This window comes from Neoarius graeffei, chromosome 22 (assembly GCF_027579695.1).
Source record: "Neoarius graeffei isolate fNeoGra1 chromosome 22, fNeoGra1.pri, whole genome shotgun sequence".
Taxonomy (NCBI): Eukaryota; Metazoa; Chordata; class Actinopteri; order Siluriformes; family Ariidae; genus Neoarius; species Neoarius graeffei.
In genome coordinates this window covers 6,815,914-6,837,882 of record NC_083590.1, presented here as the reverse complement: position 1 = coordinate 6,837,882, position 21,969 = coordinate 6,815,914, and the positions used below count along the sequence as shown (strand labels likewise).

The window sequence follows — 21,969 nt, the reverse complement described above, 5'->3', positions numbered from 1 at the left end:
ACCGTAGGTGTGAATGGTTGTCTGTGTCTATGTGTCAGCCCTGTGATGACCTGGCGACTTGTCCAGGGTGTACCCCGCCTTTCGCCCGTAGTCAGCTGGGATAGGCTCCAGCTTGCCTGCGACCCTGTAGAACAGGGTAAAGCAGCTACAGATAATGAGATGAGATGAGAAAATAAAAATAAAATTAAAAAAAAGCTCTGGTGAAATTGTCATTCCAATTTGCCCTGTTTTATATCTCCTTTCTTCCTTTAAACTTATTGCTCCTTATGAGGCTAAGCTTAAACATGTTCCTCCTAATTTCGAACTATTGATATGAAATGTTCTGATTAACTGTTTGCTGAGTTTTAAACCTCCATACTTTTGCCTTTAAAAACCACAGAGGATATGGAATGGATAGGCTTTTAATGTATTTAGTTAACCATAATTTTTTCAGCAAGAAACAGAGATAACAAACGTTTACTTGAAGAATGTTGAAAAAAAATTTTTTTTTTCCTTCCAGTGGTGTTTATAAATCGGGGACTTGGGTTTATCTTTATTTAACCATTAAGAAAAAACTTAATAAATTATCATGATTATGATACATTGGCTTGTATAAGTACTCATTGTCCTTGAACCTTTCCGCATTTTGTTGCACTGTAACCTGGAACTTAAATGGAATTGACATGAAACTGCACAAAATATGATTCAATATTCATGTGCATCCTGTTTATGTTAAACAGTATCTCTCTCTCTACAGTCCTACAGTCTCTCCTCGAGCAAGGCGTGGTGAGACCGTGTACCAGCTCGTATAATACACCTGTCAATCCAGTACCTAAATCTGATGGTACCTGGTGTTTTACTCAGGATTTACGTAAGATTAATGAATTGATCGTCCCTGTTGCACCCATTGTACCTGATGTTTCTCATCATTGCTGTTTTTCCGTTATTGATCTCTGTTCTGCCTTTTTCACGCACATGGCGAGATAGTATACTTGGATACGTCAAGGTTTCATTGACTCTCCTGCTGTTTTTTCAGCTGTAATTCAAATTCATAACACACTCTGTGACCTCTCCCTCCCTCAGGACTCTGTGGTCTGTGTGTTCTGGTATTTGCTGAGTCACCAGAAATCTGTCAAGACACTTCCTTGCACCTGTTCCAACATCTGGCGCACAAGGGCTTTAAGGTTTTCAAGCTGCAATATTGCATGGACACTTAAGTATTTGAACTTTTGAAGTTTTGAACTTTCTCAAGGCTGTCATTCTAGACACAAAAACGCCCTGCAACTAAACATGCACTGATGTCTTTTCTGGGTTTTATCAATTACTGCAGACAATGGATCTCTGACTGCTCTTTATATGGCAAGCTTCTCCATTCTGCAATCTCTCATCACGATCCACTGCAACATCCTTTGACCTGGACTGACGCTATGGTGGTCGCTTATCACTCCCTCAAAAGCACCCTTTGTTCCGCCCCTGGGTTTACCTGATGACTCCAAGCCCTTCCAGCTCTATGCCTGTGAACACCAAGGCACAGCCTCTGTGGAGCATGAGGGGGGGAAATGCATCATTGTGCGGCGTTTTTATCTAAAACATTAGACATTGTTGCTCAAGGCTTACCTGCATGTCTAAGGGCTGTCTCTGCATGTGCTTTGATGGTTTTAGATGCGGAAAAATTGGTTTTGTCTCACCCACTGATCTTGCACTCGTCACATCAAGTTAAACAGGTGTTGCAAAATTTACAGACCCATTAAATTAATTTATCAGTAATTTAATTGATAATTAAATTAACATATGACTGTTTATTCTCTGTTCTACTAACAATCTCGAAATTCATGTCTTTTGATAATGTAGGTCACGCTCTCGCACGCCTCCTTAATTCTCGGGATGACACTTGGGATGACATTGATATTGTCTGTCTAAAAATCGTACATACTACTAGTATCAGGTTTGATCTCTCCTCCAGCCCTCTAGGGATGGGGGAAGTACTCTTTGTTGATGGTTCTTGTTCTAAACGGTGTATAATATTTATAATTTATAATATTTATAATACCTCTGTGGGTACTCTGTGTGTTCACTGCCTGATATTGTGCATGAGGCATACGCTCTTCCTTTCTCATTTGATTTTTGTCATCTTGATTGTGAACAAATTCTCTAAATGGGTAGAAGCTTTTCCCTGTTCTCGAGAGAACACGAAGGTAGTTACTCGTATTCTGGCAAAAGAAATAATACTTAGTTATAATAATAATAATACATTTTATTTATAAGCGCCTTTCAAGGTACCCAAGGACACTGAACAGTAAAAAAGAAAAAACAAGCAATAAAAGCAGAACAATAAAATAACAACAATAAAATAATAAGAATAATAATATATTTTATTCAAAAGTCACACAAGACCTTTGTAAGTATCTCTCACTAAACTGGTGTTTTCACATTCCTCAATCCTCTGGTATCGTAGAACGTACTAATCGAACATTGAAAGACAAATTAATTGAGGCCATGTAGGCCATAGGTTCAAAAAATTGGGTAGACGTATTGCCAGCCACTCTGGCTGAAATTCGTATGACACCAAATGAAATTATTTTTGGAAGACCTTTCCCTCTCCCCTGGAAGAAGGGAACTCCGGCTCCGGGTACCTCTGATTTGAAAATGCATATGGATGAGTATTCTGCAGCCCTTATAGATAAGTTGCATAAAATTTGTACCAAGGTCAATAATACAATATTATCTCCACCACACACCCCTTTCACGTGGGAGACAAGTGCTGGTGTGATTTTTTAAACGATTTGGACAATTGGGAGAACCTAGATATAGTGGGCCTGCAGAAATAGTCGCCATTACTTGTACTGCTGTTTTAACTGACCTTTTTCCACAGTGGATCCATGCCACGCGATCGAAGAAGGCTCCATAACAAAGTTGTGTTACAATGACAAGTTTGCTACTAACGTTTTTTCTGTGTCCCTATCCAGTCTCTGTTCTCTCTCTCTCTCTCTCTCTCTCTCTCTCTCTCTCTCTCTGAGCTCTACACAGATTTGACGTGACCTGTGTGCAGCCCTGGCCGACTGAGAATCCTCGGGTTGCTGCCTGCGGGACGTTGTGAACAAAGAGGGGAAGAGATCTCGCGCTCCGTTTGGGACCAGTCATCCTCACTACAACCATGACAGTCCTCATCACGAGTTTCGTGACCACTCCAGAGAGACTGCTCGGAGCAGGGTTACCCGCTCGAGCTGGACCTCGAGACAACATCTTCTGGCAATTCGCTAACTGGACTGCACGAGTGCACACCACACGAATGAAAGTTGTTATGTCTGTCATCTGATGCCGTTTTCTCTCTGTATTCTTACAGGACTCTGTTCTCACTATAGGTCGATATGCCTTCTAATTTCATTTTCCCTCACTGTTTTAGAACAAATTACCCTGAAGGAAGTAGCATGTATTTGGGACAAATTAAGAGGTTTCGAGTTTCTCTAAGCTCCGGTGAGGTGGGACGAGGGCTGATAGGGCATGCCCGCCCTCTGAGCACCAATACCCGTCAAGAAGAGCAAGGATTAACTCAAGCATATGAGTTACACAACCCCGATTCCAAAAAAGTTGGGACAAAGTACAAATTGTAAATAAAAACGGAATGCAATGATGTGGAAGTTTCAAAATTCCATATTTTATTCAGAATAGAACATAGATGACATATCAAATGTTTAAACTGAGAAAATGTATCATTTAAAGAGAAAAATTAGGTGATTTTAAATTTCATGACAACAACACATCTCAAAAAAGTTGGGACAAGGCCATGGTTACCACTGTGAGACATCCCCTTTTCTCTTTACAACAGTCTGTAAACGTCTGGGGACTGAGGAGACAAGTTGCTCAAGTTTAGGGATAGGAATGTTAACCCATTCTTGTCTAATGTAGGATTCTAGTTGCTCAACTGTCTTAGGTCTTTTTTGTCGTATCTTCCGTTTTATGATGCGCCAAATGTTTTCTATGGGTGAAAGATCTGGACTGCAGGCTGGCCAGTTCAGTACCCGGACCCTTCTTCTACGCAGCCATGATGCTGTAATTGATGCAGTATGTGGTTTGGCATTGTCATGTTGGAAAATGCAAGGTCTTCCCTGAAAGAGATGTCGTCTGGATGGGAGCATATGTTGCTCTAGAACCTGGATATACCTTTCAGCATTGATGGTGTCTTTCCAGATGTGTAAGCTGCCCATGCCACATGCACTAATGCAACCCCATACCATCAGAGATGCAGGCTTCTGAACTGAGCGCTGATAACAACTTGGGTCGTCCTTCTCCTCTTTAGTCCGAATGACACGGCGTCCCTGATTTCCATAAAGAACTTCAAATTTTGATTCGTCTGGCCACAGAACAGTTTTCCACTTTGCCACAGTCCATTTTAAATGAGCCTTGGCCCAGAGAAGACGTCTGCGCTTCTGGATCATGTTTAGATACGGCTTCTTCTTTGAACTACAGAGTTTTAGCTGGCAACGGCGGATGGCACGGTGAATTGTGTTCACAGATAATGTTCTCTGGAAATATTCCTGAGCCCATTTTGTGATTTCCAATACAGAAGCATGCCTGTATGTGATGCAGTGCCGTCTAAGGGCCCGAAGATCACGGGCACCCAGTATGGTTTTCCGGCCTTGACCCTTACGCACAGAGATTCTTCCAGATTCTCTGAATCTTTTGATGATATTATGCACTGTAGATGATGATATGTTCAAACTCTTTGCAATTTTACACTGTCGAACTCCTTTCTGATATTGCTCCACTACTTGTCAGCGCAGACTTAGGGGGATTGGTGATCCTCTTCCCATCTTTACTTCTGAGAGCCGCTGCCACTCCAAGATGCTCTTTTTATACCCAGTCATGTTAATGACCTATTGCCAATTGACCTAATGAGTTGCAATTTGGTCCTCCAGCTGTTCCTTTTTTGTACCTTTAACTTTTCCAGCCTCTTATTGCCCCTGTCCCAACTTTTTTGAGATGTGTTGCTGTCATGAAATTTCAAATGAGCCAATATTTGGCATAAAATTTCAAAATGTCTCGCTTTCGATATTTGATATGTTGTCTATGTTCTATTGTGAATACAATATTAGTTTTTGAGATTTGTAAATTATTGCATTCCGTTTTTATTTACAATTTCTACTTTGTCCCAACTTTTTTGGAATCAGGGTTGTATGTATGATCAGAATATAGGGGTGTGATACTAGATTACAATCTAGTATCACAAAGAGGGGATTGTAAGATTTTATTCTTTATTTATAAATAATTGTAAGTGTTTACTCTTGACCAAGAAGGCAGTAATTTATTTGTGACAAAATGGTAAGGATTTATTCTGTTCAGTTAAAATGACCTTCTGTCTCAGCTAGACATTGTTTAAAAATTCCATTTAGAACATTCTGCTTATTTTGATATGAAATGTGTATTATTGATCAGAGATGTGTCTGTACGGCGCCACGGTCTGCAATGATGTCAGACACACCCACACACACACACACAGCTGCATATCCAACGTGTATTTGGGATTAAAAGTTAGATTTAAAGCCATGATTTAAGTTAGTTTTATAGCTAGGATTGTGATTTAGGATTATTAGATTTAACCAGTCTCTTCAGTGTTGAATTTGAAATTGAAATGATTGAATGTTAGATTTAATGTTAGATTTAAAGCTGCATTAAGTGATTCATGTTAGTTTTATAGATTTGTATTAGCCTTATTGCTGCACAAAGTGTTAAGACTTTATGATTTTAATATTTTAGAGCTTTTTAAAGATCCTTTATTATTTTAGAATAGTTCCTGTGTAACCTGACCTTCCTCCAGTGAAGTGCTAGTCTAGCACTTCTTTGCTAGACTAGACATAAACATTGTCTTTGTTTAAAACATTGTCGTAAAAACATCTCGCGCGCTTTGACGTGCATAAATATTGAAATTGCTGAATTGCTGAAATATTATTTTGCTTATGATTGAAGGTTTCATTCACACACACACACACATAGACAGATATCAAACAGTGATGTCATTTCATCCAGATAACACCCATATATAATAACCCTCTGTATTCTTGTCTAATTGGGGAGACTTGCAAATAAAGATGTGAACTACCTTGTGTACTTCCTGTCTTTTTTCTGCGATTCAACCCCCAGAGCTCTGGGTGACACGGGGGAACTGATCTCGAGATGGTGAGGGCCAGAGGTGAAGAAAACCTAACAACGATGCAACCAAATTCTGCACTTTTGCCGCACTCTTTTGGGATCCCTCGGGAAAGTTTGCGCAGAAAGTTGGGTGTTTCTCAACGTGGTGCCTCCGCATGTTGTAATCTTTCAGAACCACGACACACTCATTACAAATTAAACACATCGGTTTGGCATTTAAACTTGGTCAGCCCTGTGATGACCTGGCGACTTGTCCAGGGTGTACCCCGCCTTTTGCCCGTAGTCAGCTGGGATAGGCTCCAGCTTGCCTGCGACCCTGTAGAACAGGATAAAGCGGCTTGAGATGATATATACCCTTTTTTGTATATGTATAACCAGAGCAGGTGGGTGGAGCACAGAAGCATGGCAGGCCAGAACTGAGTTCTCAGAAACTTTTATTTTTAACGATATGTGTGGCTTTTCAGCTCATTCACTCTCTCACACGCACACACATGCATTCGGGTCAGGAGAGAGCTCCCTTTCTCTGCTCTCTCTCTCGTTTTATAGGACGTGGTCACTGGGGAAGACACACAAACACAGGTTAACACATCAAGTGCAGTGATTCTGCCACTTACCTTCCCTGACTCCGCCCTCCATTTACAGACCGACGCTTGACCACACCCCCGTTGCCACAGTAAACTTCGCACTTTTGCATTACTCCTTCACCGCCTTATCTTTTTCTCTTTATATATTTTGCTGCTGTAACAAAGTACATTTCCCTTTGTGGGATAATAAAAGGCTTATCTTATCTTACAGCATAAACACAACTCTAAGTTCAGATTAATTTTCAGTTCTCATGCTTCTATCTATCTATCTATCTATCTATCTATCTATCTATCTATCTATCTATCTATCTATCTATCTATCTGTCTATCTGTCTGTTTTCTGCTATGGGGTACAGAGAATAATGCACACCTACTATTTTAATATCCTCATGAAATTCAGTAATCAACAACAACAACCATCTCTTCGCCCCAAACTACTACAAGTCTATTTATTTGTAGAATCCTCAAATTGCACTGACTTAATTTCCATTAAAGTGCACTACAGTGACATCATGAAGGCTTGTTAATAACCACCTGCATGTTGAGTTTCGTTTTCAGTACTCATCATTTTTGGCTGTGGGGTGCAGAGAATAAGGCAAACCTACTATTTTAACATCTTTATGAAATTCAATGTACAAAAAAATATTTTCACTTTGTGCCCACTTAATTTCCATTAAACTACTTAAATAGATTTTATGTAACATTTTTCCCTTTTAAATTAAGAGCTCCATGATGGACTGCAACATATGAGAAATTTGTTTTTTTTTTTGTGAAAAAATCAGATTATTTAAAAAATAATTGAAACATCATATAGATTAATATTGTTATTAATAATGTTAATATTCCTGTTGATTGTGTTGATGCATGTATATTAAACATACAATCAATTAATTTTATTTTCTTTAGCATAAAAAAGGAAGCCATGGATTCCCAAATTGCAAAGAAAAATCAAAGCGTCACCACAGCTGAGGAGATGAGAAACCAAACCAAGCTTGTGATGCAGCTGTATGCCAACTGGGAGGCGTATCTGACTCCTGCTCCTCTCTCCATAGCCATCCTGGGAGAGCTGGTTTTTATCTCCTCATCATCAAAACTCCATGATGAGTTTCATGGCTGACCAGGTGAGAAGACAGTTGAAGCATCTCCACTCACACAAGGCTGCTGGCCCTGACGGTATCAGTCCCAGGGTGCTCAAAGGCTGTGGCCCCCAGCTATGTGGAGTGCTGCATCATGTCTTCAACATGAGCCTAAGACTCCAGAAAGTCCCCATGATGTGGAAGATGTCATGCCTCTTCCCAGTGCTGAAGACGCCATGCTACAGTGGCTCCAAGGACTACAGGCCAGTGGCTTTGACATCTCACTTCATAAAGAGACTTGTTCTGGAGCAGCTCCAGCCCAGGGTCAGACCATTCTTAGACCACTCTGAAGTGGTTTCTTGATTTTTTACAGAACTGTATATGGTTTACATTTCACTTTTTTTTTATATTTTTGACTGTTTTTATATCTTACATATTTCATGCATTTTACATATTTGTTTAAATTTGTAATTTCTCTGCTTGAGTGTGAACAACTACAGATGTACTCAATTTCCCCTTGGGATTCTTAAAGTATTTCTGATTTTGTGTTTTGAAAAACAGAGGATCGGGTGTGCTCCAAAAATTAATCTCATCAGTGCTGGTTCAAGGTGAGATAAAGAATCATACAGAAAGTAAGGTTTATGTACATGGACTCATCATAAGACAAACTGAAAGGAGGGGGATGTGATCAGAAGTCCTGTGACTATGACTGACGATGAGTTTTGCTGTCCACAGCAGCTACATCTGCAGACCATGGTGCACTCTGGGAAGAATAGTCCAGAATCGTAGTTTGGATATGTAGTTTGGTGCCGACTCTGGTACCAACCTGACATCAGCATAATGTTGGCAGAATAAAGACAGTGATTTTAAGTGGATGGAATTTGTGTGAGAATTTAATGAATTACAAATTGAGCACATGTATTATATTTATTTATTTTAATTTAATCTTTCAACAGCCTTCCACACCAAGCTGACCAAGATCAGATTATTCTGACCATGGAGTGTAAATATAACTTTAAAAAAGATCACGTAAATTTAACAAACTGGTGTTATTCTTAGAGCTGGTCTCTGAGGCACAAATTTCTACCAATCGTTGGCCGTTTTCCTTCATTTGATTGATGAGTCTTGGCATGTCATTGCCGTAGAGGAGCTCATTGCCTATGATTTGCTCTGTGGCTTTCATCACATCCTCCATCACCTTCATCACAGGCTCATGGAGGATGAATCTGCGAGTCTGATGTTCAGCCACGCTGGTCTTCCCGCTCAGGACACCCAGGAGGTGGACGGCTCTTCTCAGTTTCTTCTGGAAGTCAGCAACAGACTCGATCTGCTTCTTTAGCTTCTGGATTCCTTCACGCTTCGGCTTCAGCTTGTCTTTCTGTCGGATATCTTGTTTGGTCTGGGAAATCTTGGACTCATATTCAGACATTTTACTTTCATATTTTTTCACGTCAGTCTCAGAGTTTCTCAGTTCCTCTTCAGCCACTCCAATAGCATGTTCTGCTTCATCCATTTCAATGGCACCACCAATCACCATGACAGGACCTGCACAGAGGAAGACAAATACAATGTTTGACTCTCTCACTCACACACACACACACACACACACACACACACACACACACACACACGAAGGGTACACTTATATAATATATTTTAATCATTTTCTTCTACATGACGCTCTACATGTAACAGAATTTTCACCTGCAATCCATCCAACGATTGGTATAACCATCACTCCCAGTCCAACACCTGTGATGATTTCAGCAGTGTTTTTCCTGCTTTCCTGATCACAAAGTGTCTGTTTTGTTGAATTCAGATTCCTCCTGGCCTGTTCCAAAGCTGCTTGAGATTTTCTGCGTAATTCTTCATTAGATGCCTGCTCTGTTCTCAAATTCTCTAAATGAGTCTCAGTACAGCTCTTCTTACGTTCCAGTTTTCCCTCGGCTTCTGTAAGTCTCTCCAAATTTTCATCCAGATTCTTTAACCCTGAACTGGCCCTCTGATCTGAGCGCTTCAGGTTCTGATGAGCATGCACTATCTGCTGTCTGATGGTGTTGTAGTTGGAGCATTGCCCAGTAACAGGATCTACATCTGTCTCAATCAGCGCCTGATAGACTGCATTCAGGGAGGAGATGCCATATTTTAATGGAACAATAACAGCCTCAGCCGTGTTCTTCAGCACAACTCTGCAGAGATGAGCACAATTTCAACACAGAAAATCAAAAAACCCTTCAGGAAAAATATTTTATTTTAGTTCAATTTTGAAAAATCATATTTCTTGTTGGAATTTTCTGTGAGCCATTACTTATAAAAATCAGTTTATTATTATAAATAATTTTGATGTCAATACTGGAATTCCACTCACTCAGATGAATGAAGCTGGGTCATCTCAATCTGAAACAGAAAGTTACAGTGCTTTAGTGGGGGAGGAGAAAAAAAAACTTGAGATGTTCATAAAAATCCCCTCCAGTGTCTCAAACCATTTGTGAGATCTCTTTCAGCACACTTTTATTATTGTTCAATAAAAACAGGCCCTCATGGTCATTTTATATTATTTTTCATATTCTACCAGTTTGAATCAAAATGCTCGTCATTACATATTTAAACACACTCAATGCACAGTACTCAGAAAAGCAGCATGCCACATGATAACCTTGTCACAGGGTTTCTTAAAGATAGATCTCTCATTAAAGTGTGAAAATTTACCTCTTTTTGTTCACTGTTATTTCTCTTCTCGCTCACCACAGTCAGTCAGTCAGTCAGTCATGTGATATTTTAAGATCAGCTGCTTTTATAGTCCCATATGGCAGAGCTGGGACAGTGAAAGGGGAGGGTGGGCTACAGGTTATAAATACACAGTGACTTTCAGTTTTGTGACAGTGCATCATTTGGTTGCAGAGCTCACAGAGATCCTCGACACCTTCACTGAAGACTATCAGGACATCAAGGTAGGAGGACCAACGCTGTTCTGAACATTTTTAAAGATTTTATTTTATTTACACATTTAATCCTTTTTATCTGGTTAGGAATGTCAAAGTTTTTTCTAATGTATGCAAAAAAGACAATCAATTAAAAGCCATTGAATTTTTGGATGTGTGTGTGTGTGTGTGTGTGTGTGTGTGTGTGTGTGTGTGTGTCAGGGTGTTTGGAGAGCGGGGAGCAAACAGTAACGAAGCCAAATCATGACGCTAGAGTCGTGGTCAAAAGGCAGGCAAGGGTCAGTCGATCGACAAACAGGCCAATGTAGGAAAGACAAGAAGCGTAGATGAAAGAAGATAGCGAGAGTCAAAACAACAAAAGGCAGGCAGAGATATAAAGGCTTGATATGGACCAGAAAACCCACAACAATACTTCACAAAGCAGGGAAATGTGAGTGAGGTTTCAGTAGTCTGGCTGACGAGTGTGAATGAGTGACAGCTGAGTTCAATACTCTGGTGACAGGGGGCGCTGTGCACCTTGGGCACTGCGTGTGTGTGTGTGCGTGCGCACTGAAAAAAATCTGTATTTACACAGGTTATATAAACAGTTGATCTCCACATCTCCATTCTTCTTGGCTATCCACTCAATATCGTCAAGTTTATTTTTATAGCATTTTTAACAATAGACATTGCCGCAAAGCAGCTTTAAAGTCATTAAAATTATTTAAACATGAGTTAATTTTATCCCTAATCTATTCCCAATAATCAAGCCTGTGGCGACGGTGATGAGGAAAAACTCCCTCATTGCATTGGGGCCCTTTAGTTCCAGCAAAGGGAAACTGTACTGCTACAGCATAAAAACCACTCTAAGTTTAGTTTCATTTTCAGTTCTCATGTTTTTATCTAGCTAGCTAGCTAGCTATGAGGCACAGAAAATAATTCACACCAATTATTTTAATGTTTCATGAAATTCAATATACAACAACAACCACATTCTCTTCGCCCCAAACTACTACAAGTCTATTCATTGCAAGAATCCTACCTTATCTTACAGCATAAAAACAACTCTAAGTTCACTTTCAGATCTATCTATCTATCTATCTATCTATCTATCTATCTATCTATCTATCTATCTATCTATCTATCTATCTGTTTTTTGCTATGGGGTACAGAGAATAATGCACACCTACTATTTTAATATCTTCATGAAATTCAATAATCAACAACAACCACCACCACCACCATCTCTTCGCCCCAGACTACTACAAGTCTATTTATTTCTAGAATCCTCAAACTGCACCGACTTAATTTCCATTAAAGTGCACTAAAGTGACATCATGAAGGTTTGTTAATGACCACCTGCATGTTGAGTTTCATTTTCAGTACTCATCATTTTTGGCTGTGGGGTGCAGAGAATAAGGCAGTAGGCACTACTATTTTAACATCTTTATGAAATTCAATGTACAAAAAAAATCTTTTCACTTTGTGCCCACTTAATTTCCATTAAACCACTTAAATAGATTTTATGCAACATTTTTCCCTTTTAAATTAAGAGCTCCATGATGGACTGCAACATGTGAGAAATTTTTTTTGTGGAAAAATCTGATTATTTAAAAGAATCATTGAAACACAGATTGTGTAGATTAATATTGTTGTTAATAATGTTAATATTGCTGGTGATGGTGTTGATGAATGTATATTAAACATACAATCAATGCATTTCCTTTAGCATAAACAAAGAAGCCATGGATTCCCAAATTGCAAAGAAAAATCAAAGCCTCACCACAGCTGAGGAGATGAGAAACCAAACCAAGCTTGTGATGCAGCCACATGCCAACTGGGAGGAGTATCTGACTCCCGCTCCTCTCTCCATAGCCATCCTGGGAGAGCTGGTCTTTATCTCCTCTAAAACAGATTTCTCCATTAACAAGAACCCACCTAAAGGTGGCTACAAGTTCATCAAATACCCACATTCATTTAGAGCCTGCCTCATGCAAGTGTTTAACTCTGGCTGGAGGGCTTTCAACGAGGCCCATAAGAACATTGATCAGATTCGACTCCACACCATGACAGTTCCAGATTACATGAAGACAGCTGTGAAGATCCTATTCCAAGGAAATGATGAGGTTGTTCAAGCCCATCTCCCTGACCAGCTGGAGAACATTCGTCTCATGGCAGGTGACTGTCTAGAGCTGGCTAATTCAACAGAATAGCAGTTCACTGATGTCATCAATATTATCAAAGAGCTGCTGGAAGCATGTGTAAATGCTGAGGGCTTTTATGGGGAAGAGCTAGATGCTATCAAGAAGAAACTGAAGGAGGCCAAGCTGAGGAAGCAGTCATCAGAAGAAGCTCGTAATCGCTCAGAGAAAGCAATGAAGGCTATGGAGCAGGAACTTAAAGAAGCACATGAAAGTTACAAGGAAGCAATGGATTCAATGCCCAGTGGATGGGGAATGATAGCTATGGATTTTGTTGGAGGCTTGACTGAGAGCATGACAAGTCTTGTTAATGGAGTAACTGCCGTGATTACTCAGCCAGTGATCCAAGCCTGTAAAGCTTCCACAAGAATTTATGATACAATGAATGAGATTAGAGGTCAAGAATCTGCTATTGATCCTGTTGACGCAATTAACATTTATAGTAAGTCTGCAGAAATCCTGACATACACTGAGCAAGTTCATAAGTTTGTGCAGGACAACACAATTAACTGGAAAGAGTTGTATGATCAAAAGAGGAAAGCTACAAAAACAGTTTTACAGGAAAATCAGTTTAAAAGAATCAAGGAGAATTTAGAACAAATCCCAAACTGCAAGGCAAAAGAGAATGCCCAAAACATATGTGATGAAGGCATTGCAATCTGTGCAAAACTAGCAAAGTATGCACCAGAGGGGAAATGTGAAGATGCCAAAACAAAGAAGCTGATTAAAAGAATAAGAAAAACTGACTGAATCAGCTCGTTCTTTTGACAGCAAAAGTAAAGATGTTACAAAGTCCCCTGCCCTGACTCCCAAACCACCAATGATGTATAAAGAAGAAAGTAAATCTGAGAAAATGAGTGCTTCACAAAGGGCATCAGAGAATGCAAGATTCAAAATAGAACAGAGCCGTGCTCAACTGAACAAGACCAGAGAGACCTATGAGAAGTGTGTAGAGAACATGGAGAAGAACCAAAAGGAGCTGACTGAAATCCTGATCACTTTGAGGAGCTGTGAGGTCAAAGAGATTGACTTTAAGACCACTATAGAAATGCTGGTGAAAGGTATGGATGCCATGGGGAGAGTGAAGGAGCAGTGGGAGAAGATGGTGCGCTTCTTTCAGATGGTGTCCAACATCGTGAAAACCAGCCTGACCAGAACTCTTAAAGACTTTGTCTCCACATCTGAGAAGACACAAGCACTTTCCTACAATGCAAAGCTCTTCTCCAAAGATATGCTCTACAATCAAGCCTTTCAAGCCTCTAACATTGCCAACCTCGTCCACATGATCTCAGCAACCTACACCGATGTGTCCGCCAAGCACCTCATGGATCGTGTCAGCTCTCTGGGAAAACTGATGGCCATGGACAAGGAAAAGCCTGAATTTGAGTTTGAGCATCAGCAGTTACAGAACTCCTGTGATGAGGCTCAGAAAGCTATCTTACGCCTTGTCCTCAAGAACAAGGAGGAGTTTGAAAGAAAGAGTATTGCAAGAATGGAGAAGATCGACAAAGAACTGCTCACCATTCTCCCTGCTGCTGCTCCAGAGGAGATAAAGAGCATTGAAAAAGCTGTCAAAAGTGGATTCACAGAGGAAGATGAATCAGACTACATCTGAGCGAATGAACAAAGAAAAATCCTATCTGTCTCCAATCATATCCAATGAAATACCAGAAACATTAAACATATGTATTATAGTGATCACATTATTACTATTCAGGTTTTTTGTAAAAATGTGTTTGAAGGAATTACTTCACTTAAATGCAGAGGAGGTGATTTTGCAGAAATCAGCAACATTAAGTGATGAGATTAATATTTGCTGCGAATACGTTTCTCTTCCTTTCATAACACACAGGATGCTCCAACCAGCACACAAATCTGCTATTGTCTTATTCTTCTTCTGCTCTCAATGTCTACTTCTTACTCGGTAGCACTTTGAACTCTGGTTTCTGTTGCTGTGCACGTTATTTATCTGCCACTGTGTCTTAAGCAATCGTAAGAACATGTGTATTTCTTTGTTGTGAATTCACCAATCATGTTTGTCTCACCACACCCTTATGTGTGAATATATACTCATGTTTGTCTTTCCATAAACTGAGAAACGTCTCTGAACAGCTGTGTCTGTGTCATTGAATGTCACTCACAGATCGATCCGTGAGGCTGAATCTCCTGGACAGCAGAGGATTTATATTTATAGATAATTCTCAATTCAACTTTCTTCAGTACAGACAAATCAAAACCTAACAGTAAGCTAGAATTTGAACAGAAGTGGACAAAGTACCCAACTTCATTACTTAAGTCAAATGTTACTCCAATACAAGTGAAAGTTGTCCAGTTAAATTTAAGTACTGAAATGCTTGCTTTTAAAAATACTTAAGTATTAAAAGTGCATTTTCTGTTGACGCATTGTTGTAATATTGCCTCACCACTTACAAAACCTAATGCCTCTGAAGCAACTGAATGGATTTACTGATGAGCTTGTAGAGCCTGCAGAATAAACACCGGGTAGAATGTTACAAAATGAAACACAACTGAACTGAAAAAGAGCCAGTGTCTTTTTTTTTTTTCAAATTGTAACACTCCTCCCAACCCCCCACACCCACAAAGCAGCATGGTAGTGTTCTGACCGGCTCTGGCAGTGTGTGCACACATGTATGTCTATGTTAATCAGGAAGACAGTGGAATATCTGTAAATGCAGCTTGCTCAGAAAATAAAAATGGCAATCCAACCTGCTTAAAACCCAGGTCCACACCTCAAGCTTAATAACGGCCCAACAGCAACACTGCTTTAAGCAATGTTTCACTTTCCCTTTTGGTTAGGAGGCATTTGTGTCGCATGTAGAGATGTGCTGTATGTGAAATTAGTGGTTCAGGTTACCCGTTGGTCATCTATTGATCTATTGTACTGTTTTGAGAAGTTCAGGGGGGAGTATGTAGCTGAGTAAATATTTTATTTAAAAATATTTTGCTATTTCATTTTGGTGAACATTCCCAAAACTTGCTAGAGTGGGGGAAAAAGCCCCCCTTAAGGAAAATTCAGTTTTTCTCCAAGTTGAAATGAACCATGTGTTTAGTTTTATCATAGTTTTTGACAACAGTGACATGAACAATAATGCCACCTAAAGTTTGCCTAAAGTTAATACTTAATTTTTTTTTTTAACAAAAACAAACATTGTGCCAAGGGGGCCTTTTACCCCCACCCCACCCCCCACCCCCCAGTGGGGTAAAAGGCCCCCTGAGGTGGGGCAATAGGCCCCCTCACTCAAAAAAAGCTGTTTGGATAGCAAAAGTGTTTACTTAAGCCTATAATGTGAAAGAAACAAGAAAATATCCCTGAATTAATCAATAGATGCATTATTTTATTATATTTTGCATTTAATTTCAATATAATTTTGTGTGGATTGAACATGAATTAAAGAACAAGTGCATCAATAAATAATGCTAATATATATATTTTTTAATATTAAGTTCAAATTACTTGCTTTACTCAACCAGGTAAGCGAGATGTTATTAAAAACTATGTATCTGCTATTCAGAAATGTATGAAATACAGTAATTATGATAAAAGGAAACGATGCCCCCTGGGGGCCATTTACCCCACCATTAAGGGGGCGTTTTACCCCACAGACTATACTTTTACAAAAAAGGGTCTTACTTTCAAAATGTGATTCAACTTTTTATACCTAATGTATTTTTTTTAACGTACTGACTTGTCTACTCATACCACATACACCAGGAGTCTTCAATCCTATCCGCAAAGGGCCAGTGTGGCTGCAGGCTTTCATTCCAACCAAGCAGGAGCTACACCTGATTTCACTTGTTTAATCATTTCACCCTCATCTCCAATCAACAATCAAGTGAGCCTCCAATTTGGCTGTAATGAAAGCCTGCAGCTACACCGGCCCTTTGCGGATAGGATTGAAGACTTCTGACATACACAGCTGTGATATCTGACGAAATAGCAGCTATCTAAATACAGTTTTACTGATATCTGAAAATTATATCACTTACCATGAAATTTGATTTCTCTCCGCTGCGTTGCTGATATGCGATCCACAGTGGATATTTGTATATCCCCATTGTCAAGCCAGTCCATATCAACAATAGAAATGTAACTTTGCGCCATCTGGTGGTTATTTTGGGTAAAACAGGCCGGGGGCGTATTACCCCACGGGGGCTTTTTCCCCCACTCTACTATACTTCTATTCTCTGTCTAAAACAGTCATAGGGGCTGTTTTTGTGCATCTTTGACCTATATTGAGAGCCATTTTGTAAATAAGTTATTTAGTTCTGCATTACCTGTTGTAGCAGGGGGGCTTTAATTGATGAGGTGCACAGAGGCGCATGTATGAGGAAGCTGCGCATCCCCGGGAAACAAAGGGAACAGCAGCTTCTGTGCTGGGGAGACACGCTGTGATGCTGACTCCCATTTTTTTAAGCTAGCGAGAGTAAAAGTTGCTAAACATGCTTTAAACTTTTAAAAAAACTAGCGTGAATTTATTGTGAGCATGTATATGACTTTTACAGTTGGTTTTGGTTGTTAAAAGAGACGCTAAACTCTGTTAAAATTGTTGGAGATTTCGGCTCATTTGCATATTGTTTGCAGGGGCGTGGCCATCATTTTAGAAGTGAGGGGGACAAATTGTTCAGAGGTCTATTGAGTGATTTATCATCCTCTTGCATTCAATTGCACCTCTCCTTAGCAGCTAAAGAACCACATAACCACAAACAGCACAGCACCAGGGAACCGACTTTAGTTCTTTAAAATGATATACTATCAAAATCTAAACTCAAAATCTATAAAGTAAAATTTATAAATAGAATTAAGAATAGTAGTAGTGGCATAGCTATATATTCTCTTCTCACCTGTGACCCTGCATAATCATCCCTGTTGGCCTCTGGTCCACTGTCTCCTATCTCACCCTGCTCTTTCTATCAAGGGCGCAGATAGCACGGGGGACAGGGGGGACATGTCCCCCCCCCAGATTTATAGTGACCCCCATCTGTCCCCCCCACCCACCGTCCCTACGTAAGGCGCCACACATAGGTAGAAAAAGTGAGGATTAATGTTCCGTTAGTTAGACTAACTTACACTGTAGCACAAAGTTGAAATGGCAGCAGCAGCAGCCTTGTCAGTGATCAATCCACATTTTCCCCTTCTTGAATCGGTGTAGGCTGGAGCAGATCCTTGCAGAGTTGGGAAAGCAAGGTGTTCATTTTCCATGTAATTCTCGGTTAATAACACTGCACAGCTCATCCATTTGATAGCAGCGGTGTTTCTGCTGCGACTAATGGTGCGTTCAGTTGTACTTGTAAGTTGGAAGTTTGAAGTCGGAAAAGCATTGAAATCCAGCATCTCCCAGCATAAACGTTGGGGTTTTTGTTTCATTTCATTAACTGGCCATTTTTTTTTTCAAATTCCATGTTCCATGATGTCCCAGTTTTTAAACTGGGAAGCGCTCAGTTCTGAGGTTATGTTGCTCGGAGCTCCAAGTTCCGACTTCCAATGTAAATGTAACGCACCATCTCGACCCCGGGGTCCTAAGGGGAGCTGGGGACTTTGCCTGTCGTGGTAAACATAGTGATCATAAACAACTGTCTAATGACCGAGCTGGTGATCTTTCTGCCACATTAAGCCAGAGAAGAGGGGGAAAAAAATCACAGCATTTGTTTCAAGAACCAAAAGATGTAAATATCCTATGCCTGTTGCCTTTCCCAGATGTGACAAATACTTATTTTGTAATGTTGAGTAGCTAGTCTGATAATAAAAAGAAGGAATTTGGACTTACCTGAAGTAGGCTAAATGTAAAATAACAGCATTCTAGGCTGTAGGTGAATATCTTTTAATGTTGTTATTTTTATGTATAATGTTATTTTAGTAAGCAGCAACTGTTAACTGAAATTATGAGATTCAAGATGTTAACATTGTCCTCCTGGCCTGCAGGCAATCCCTGGTGGGGTCAACAATGAAAAAACAAAAAACAATTACAGCGTTTTTTTCAAAAACCAAGCAATGTTGACCAGGTAGGCCTTTATCTACCAATGTTCATTCAGTTAGAAAACTCACAATTCGAATGTATATTGAAGCTTCAGTACACACACACACACACACACACACACACACATTATTTATATATATGCATTTACACAAAATGGAATCATTTGCTGACAGCTCAGTCCCCCCCAGTTCAAAAATCCTATCTGCGCCCCTGCTTTCTATTGTGGCAATAAAGATTAAAAAACATGTGTAAAGCAACATTTTGAAATAGAATTAGGAATACAGTAATAATAATCAGCAAATTCATGTACTTTAAACTTTAACTGCCACAAAAATAAATTAAATCTTTACAAAAATAACAGTCAAAGAAACACAAATACATTTATATTCTTATTTTCTACCCAGAAGTGAGTAATCTTAGAGTAGTCAAAATAGTAACGTTACTCAAGTAAGAGTATTGTTACTTTAGAATAATATTACTCAAGTAAAAGTCAAACGTATTTTGCAACAAAACAACTCTTAAGAGTACAATTTATCCAAAAAGTTACTCAAGTAAATGTAACGAAGTAAATGTAACTAGTTACTACCGCCTCTAAGTTAGCTAGCTAGCTTAACTAACTAAATTGACATCTATTTGTCATCTTTTAGCTAAACATTATCTACATTCAACAGCATTACTCAAATTACACGGTTTGTTTGGAAAAAACTGTCTAAAGTCTTTAGCCTCTTGGCTGGTTTGCTGAACATACAGAAGCGCTGCCCAGATCTGAATCACACCAAAGATACTCATACAATATTTTCTAAAGCGTCTCTGATCACACACGACAGCAGTGTTTGTTTGTCACCTCAGCTCCGCCTGCTCATGATGCATTTAGAGGCGGCTCAGAAAAACGTGTTTCCAAATGTTAAAAATGAATTGAGTGGCTGTAATGGCTGTAAAAAGTGCGGGGGACAGAGGGCACAAATACGGGAAGTGCAGGGGACGTGTCCCCCGCGTACCCCGCATCCACTACACCCATGGCTGTTGGCCAATCACAGCCGAGCCGAAGGCCGAGGGTTTCGGTCCGGCCCCTTTCTCCCTCTTCATCTGTCAATCAATTAGTCAGCCGTGCAAAAATGGAGAAGAAATGCAAGGGAGGAGCACAAAAATTAAGAGAAAAGAAAATGCAGCCAAGTGTCAGAAACTGACAAATATATTTTCTGCTGCTGCATCATCTGCACCATCCTCAGCGGCACCTGTAGCTCTTGCGGCATCGCCGTCTGGAGGACAACATGACCCAGAGGGGGATGCTACTCAGGTGGGCGGCTGTAATGTTATAACATTATTTAGCTAGCTTGCTAACTTTTAGCACAACGCATTTAGGCTAGTTTGGCTGTAAAAACGTCATTATTGTGTATGGAGTACACTAGTACTGCTAGGCCTAGTATACTAACATAACATTTTTTAACCATCTTAGCCCTATTATCAAAAAAAATTATATTTTACTGATAGTTTGGTTTAGTGGTTTACTAAAACAATACTAACAGTACTAATCTCTTATTTAGACTGAAGATGATCCAGCTACTGCTAGAGGAAGCCAAGCCCAGGAAGTCAGTGCTCTCTCTTCAAAAGTTGATTTTTTTTACAAGGCCAAAACCAGAGGACTTAGATTATTTCTTGAGTCATCATCCCCAGCAGAAGGCAGAGAAGGCTATAGTGCAGAGAGCTTTTTCTTGCAAAGATGGCACAAATAGGAAATGGCTTTCATACAGTGAAGACAGACAAGCACTCTTCTGATTCCTTTGTATGGCATTTACTAAGGCTACAGATAGCAGTTTGTTTGTTTTTTTTTCCTCCGTGCTCTCGCGGAAGGCGGTCACATTCTCTCTCCCGCTCCCTTCCCTTATCTTTCCTGCTTCTACTTCTGCTGTCTTGTCTGTCTAGTGTCTATACTTTTGAGAGACTCTCTCCGCACTGCTCTCCAAATTAAAAACCATGGAATTGATAAACTGGTCTCTTCACGAAATTGACACAATCTTCTCGACGAGAAGCCTGGGTTCGGGGGAACCAACCTGTCCTGCCGGAATGTTCGCAGCCGGCCACATGATGGATGCATGGGAGAAGTGGCGGGTCGTGTGCCTGGCGGTTCTTTCTGTGGAGGACATTGAAGACATCTACCTATTCGGAACCATGATTACAGGACTTTTGCTGATTGGATTAGGCATTGCCCTGGTTTATCGAGGAAATCAGAAAACGGTGACAGCTGTTCAAAGCCCCGTAAAGCTGCCTGACATGATTGAAGCGGTGGGCAGAGCTGTCGGCACTCAGACTGTGGCTATTCAGAACTTGAACCACGATGTGGGCAATATCTTGGAGAAAGCTTTCGGCTTTGCAATGGAAATGGAACCAGCATGGACAAAATGGACATACAGAGTAGGCGTGCAAAGAATGTGTCTGCTCGCCAAGATTAAACAAATTCCAATTTTATCTACTTTTTCGGCTCCATAGCCAGAATGGCCTCGGCCAAGGCCGTTGCTGGGACAACAATTTCCCCTGGAGGACACTGCTGTTAGACTCTCTTGTATTCCTCCCCCCTCTTCCCGCGGTCGCTGTTTTTCACCCCCAGTGTGACAAAAGGGTGCGTGACCAGCGCCTTATGGCTGTAGGAGCGGACGGTTGCTTGCTTGCTCTGGATTACCTCTGCCCCTCCCCCCTTACCCCCCACCCCTGATCGTCCCACCCCTTCCCCCCTTCCCCCCAAGTCCCGTGTTTTCATGTTGTGAAGTGTAATTGTGTTTTTTGTGCTTATGTGCTGAGGTTTTTTTAATGTTCCCATACTGTACTCCTGCAGGAGCATAGGGTGGGGGTTGTTTTTTTTCTCCTCTCCTTTCCTCATGTTCTCTTTAAATTTTAAATTTGAATTTAAATTTAAATTTTCTTTCTTTTCTTTCTTTTTTTCCCTGTCTTCCTGTCCTGTCTACCCCCCCATTAATGTATGTATGTATGTATGTATGTATGTAAGGACAGGTTGATGGACAATTTCACTGGTAAAACAGTGACAATAAAGGGTTCATTCATTCATAGCA

The 21,969-nt window shown here is 40.2% G+C and overlaps 1 protein-coding gene and 1 pseudogene across 2 annotated transcripts in view; one reads left to right on the top strand and one right to left on the bottom strand.

The window, feature by feature from the left end:
- Positions 1-8,746: 8,746 nt before the first annotated feature.
- Positions 8,747-21,969, bottom strand: part of LOC132870351 (uncharacterized) — a 37,143-nt gene continuing 23,920 nt past the window's right edge. Inside the window, exons 1-4 of one of the 2 annotated variants that reach the window (XM_060903982.1) lie at positions 10,496-10,764; positions 10,155-10,183; positions 9,491-9,975; positions 8,747-9,331 (exon numbers count right to left, since the gene is read on the bottom strand). In XM_060903982.1, coding sequence (XP_060759965.1) covers positions 8,802-9,331; positions 9,491-9,975; positions 10,155-10,177 — 1,038 coding nt within the window. In that variant the 5' untranslated portion in view covers positions 10,178-10,183; positions 10,496-10,764 and the 3' untranslated portion in view covers positions 8,747-8,801. Of the gene's footprint in view, positions 9,332-9,490; positions 9,976-10,154; positions 10,184-10,495; positions 10,765-21,969 lie in introns of those variants that run through there. The other variant, XM_060903981.1, reaches the window with a different exon arrangement.
- LOC132870350 (uncharacterized) lies at positions 10,693-14,523 on the top strand (annotated as a pseudogene).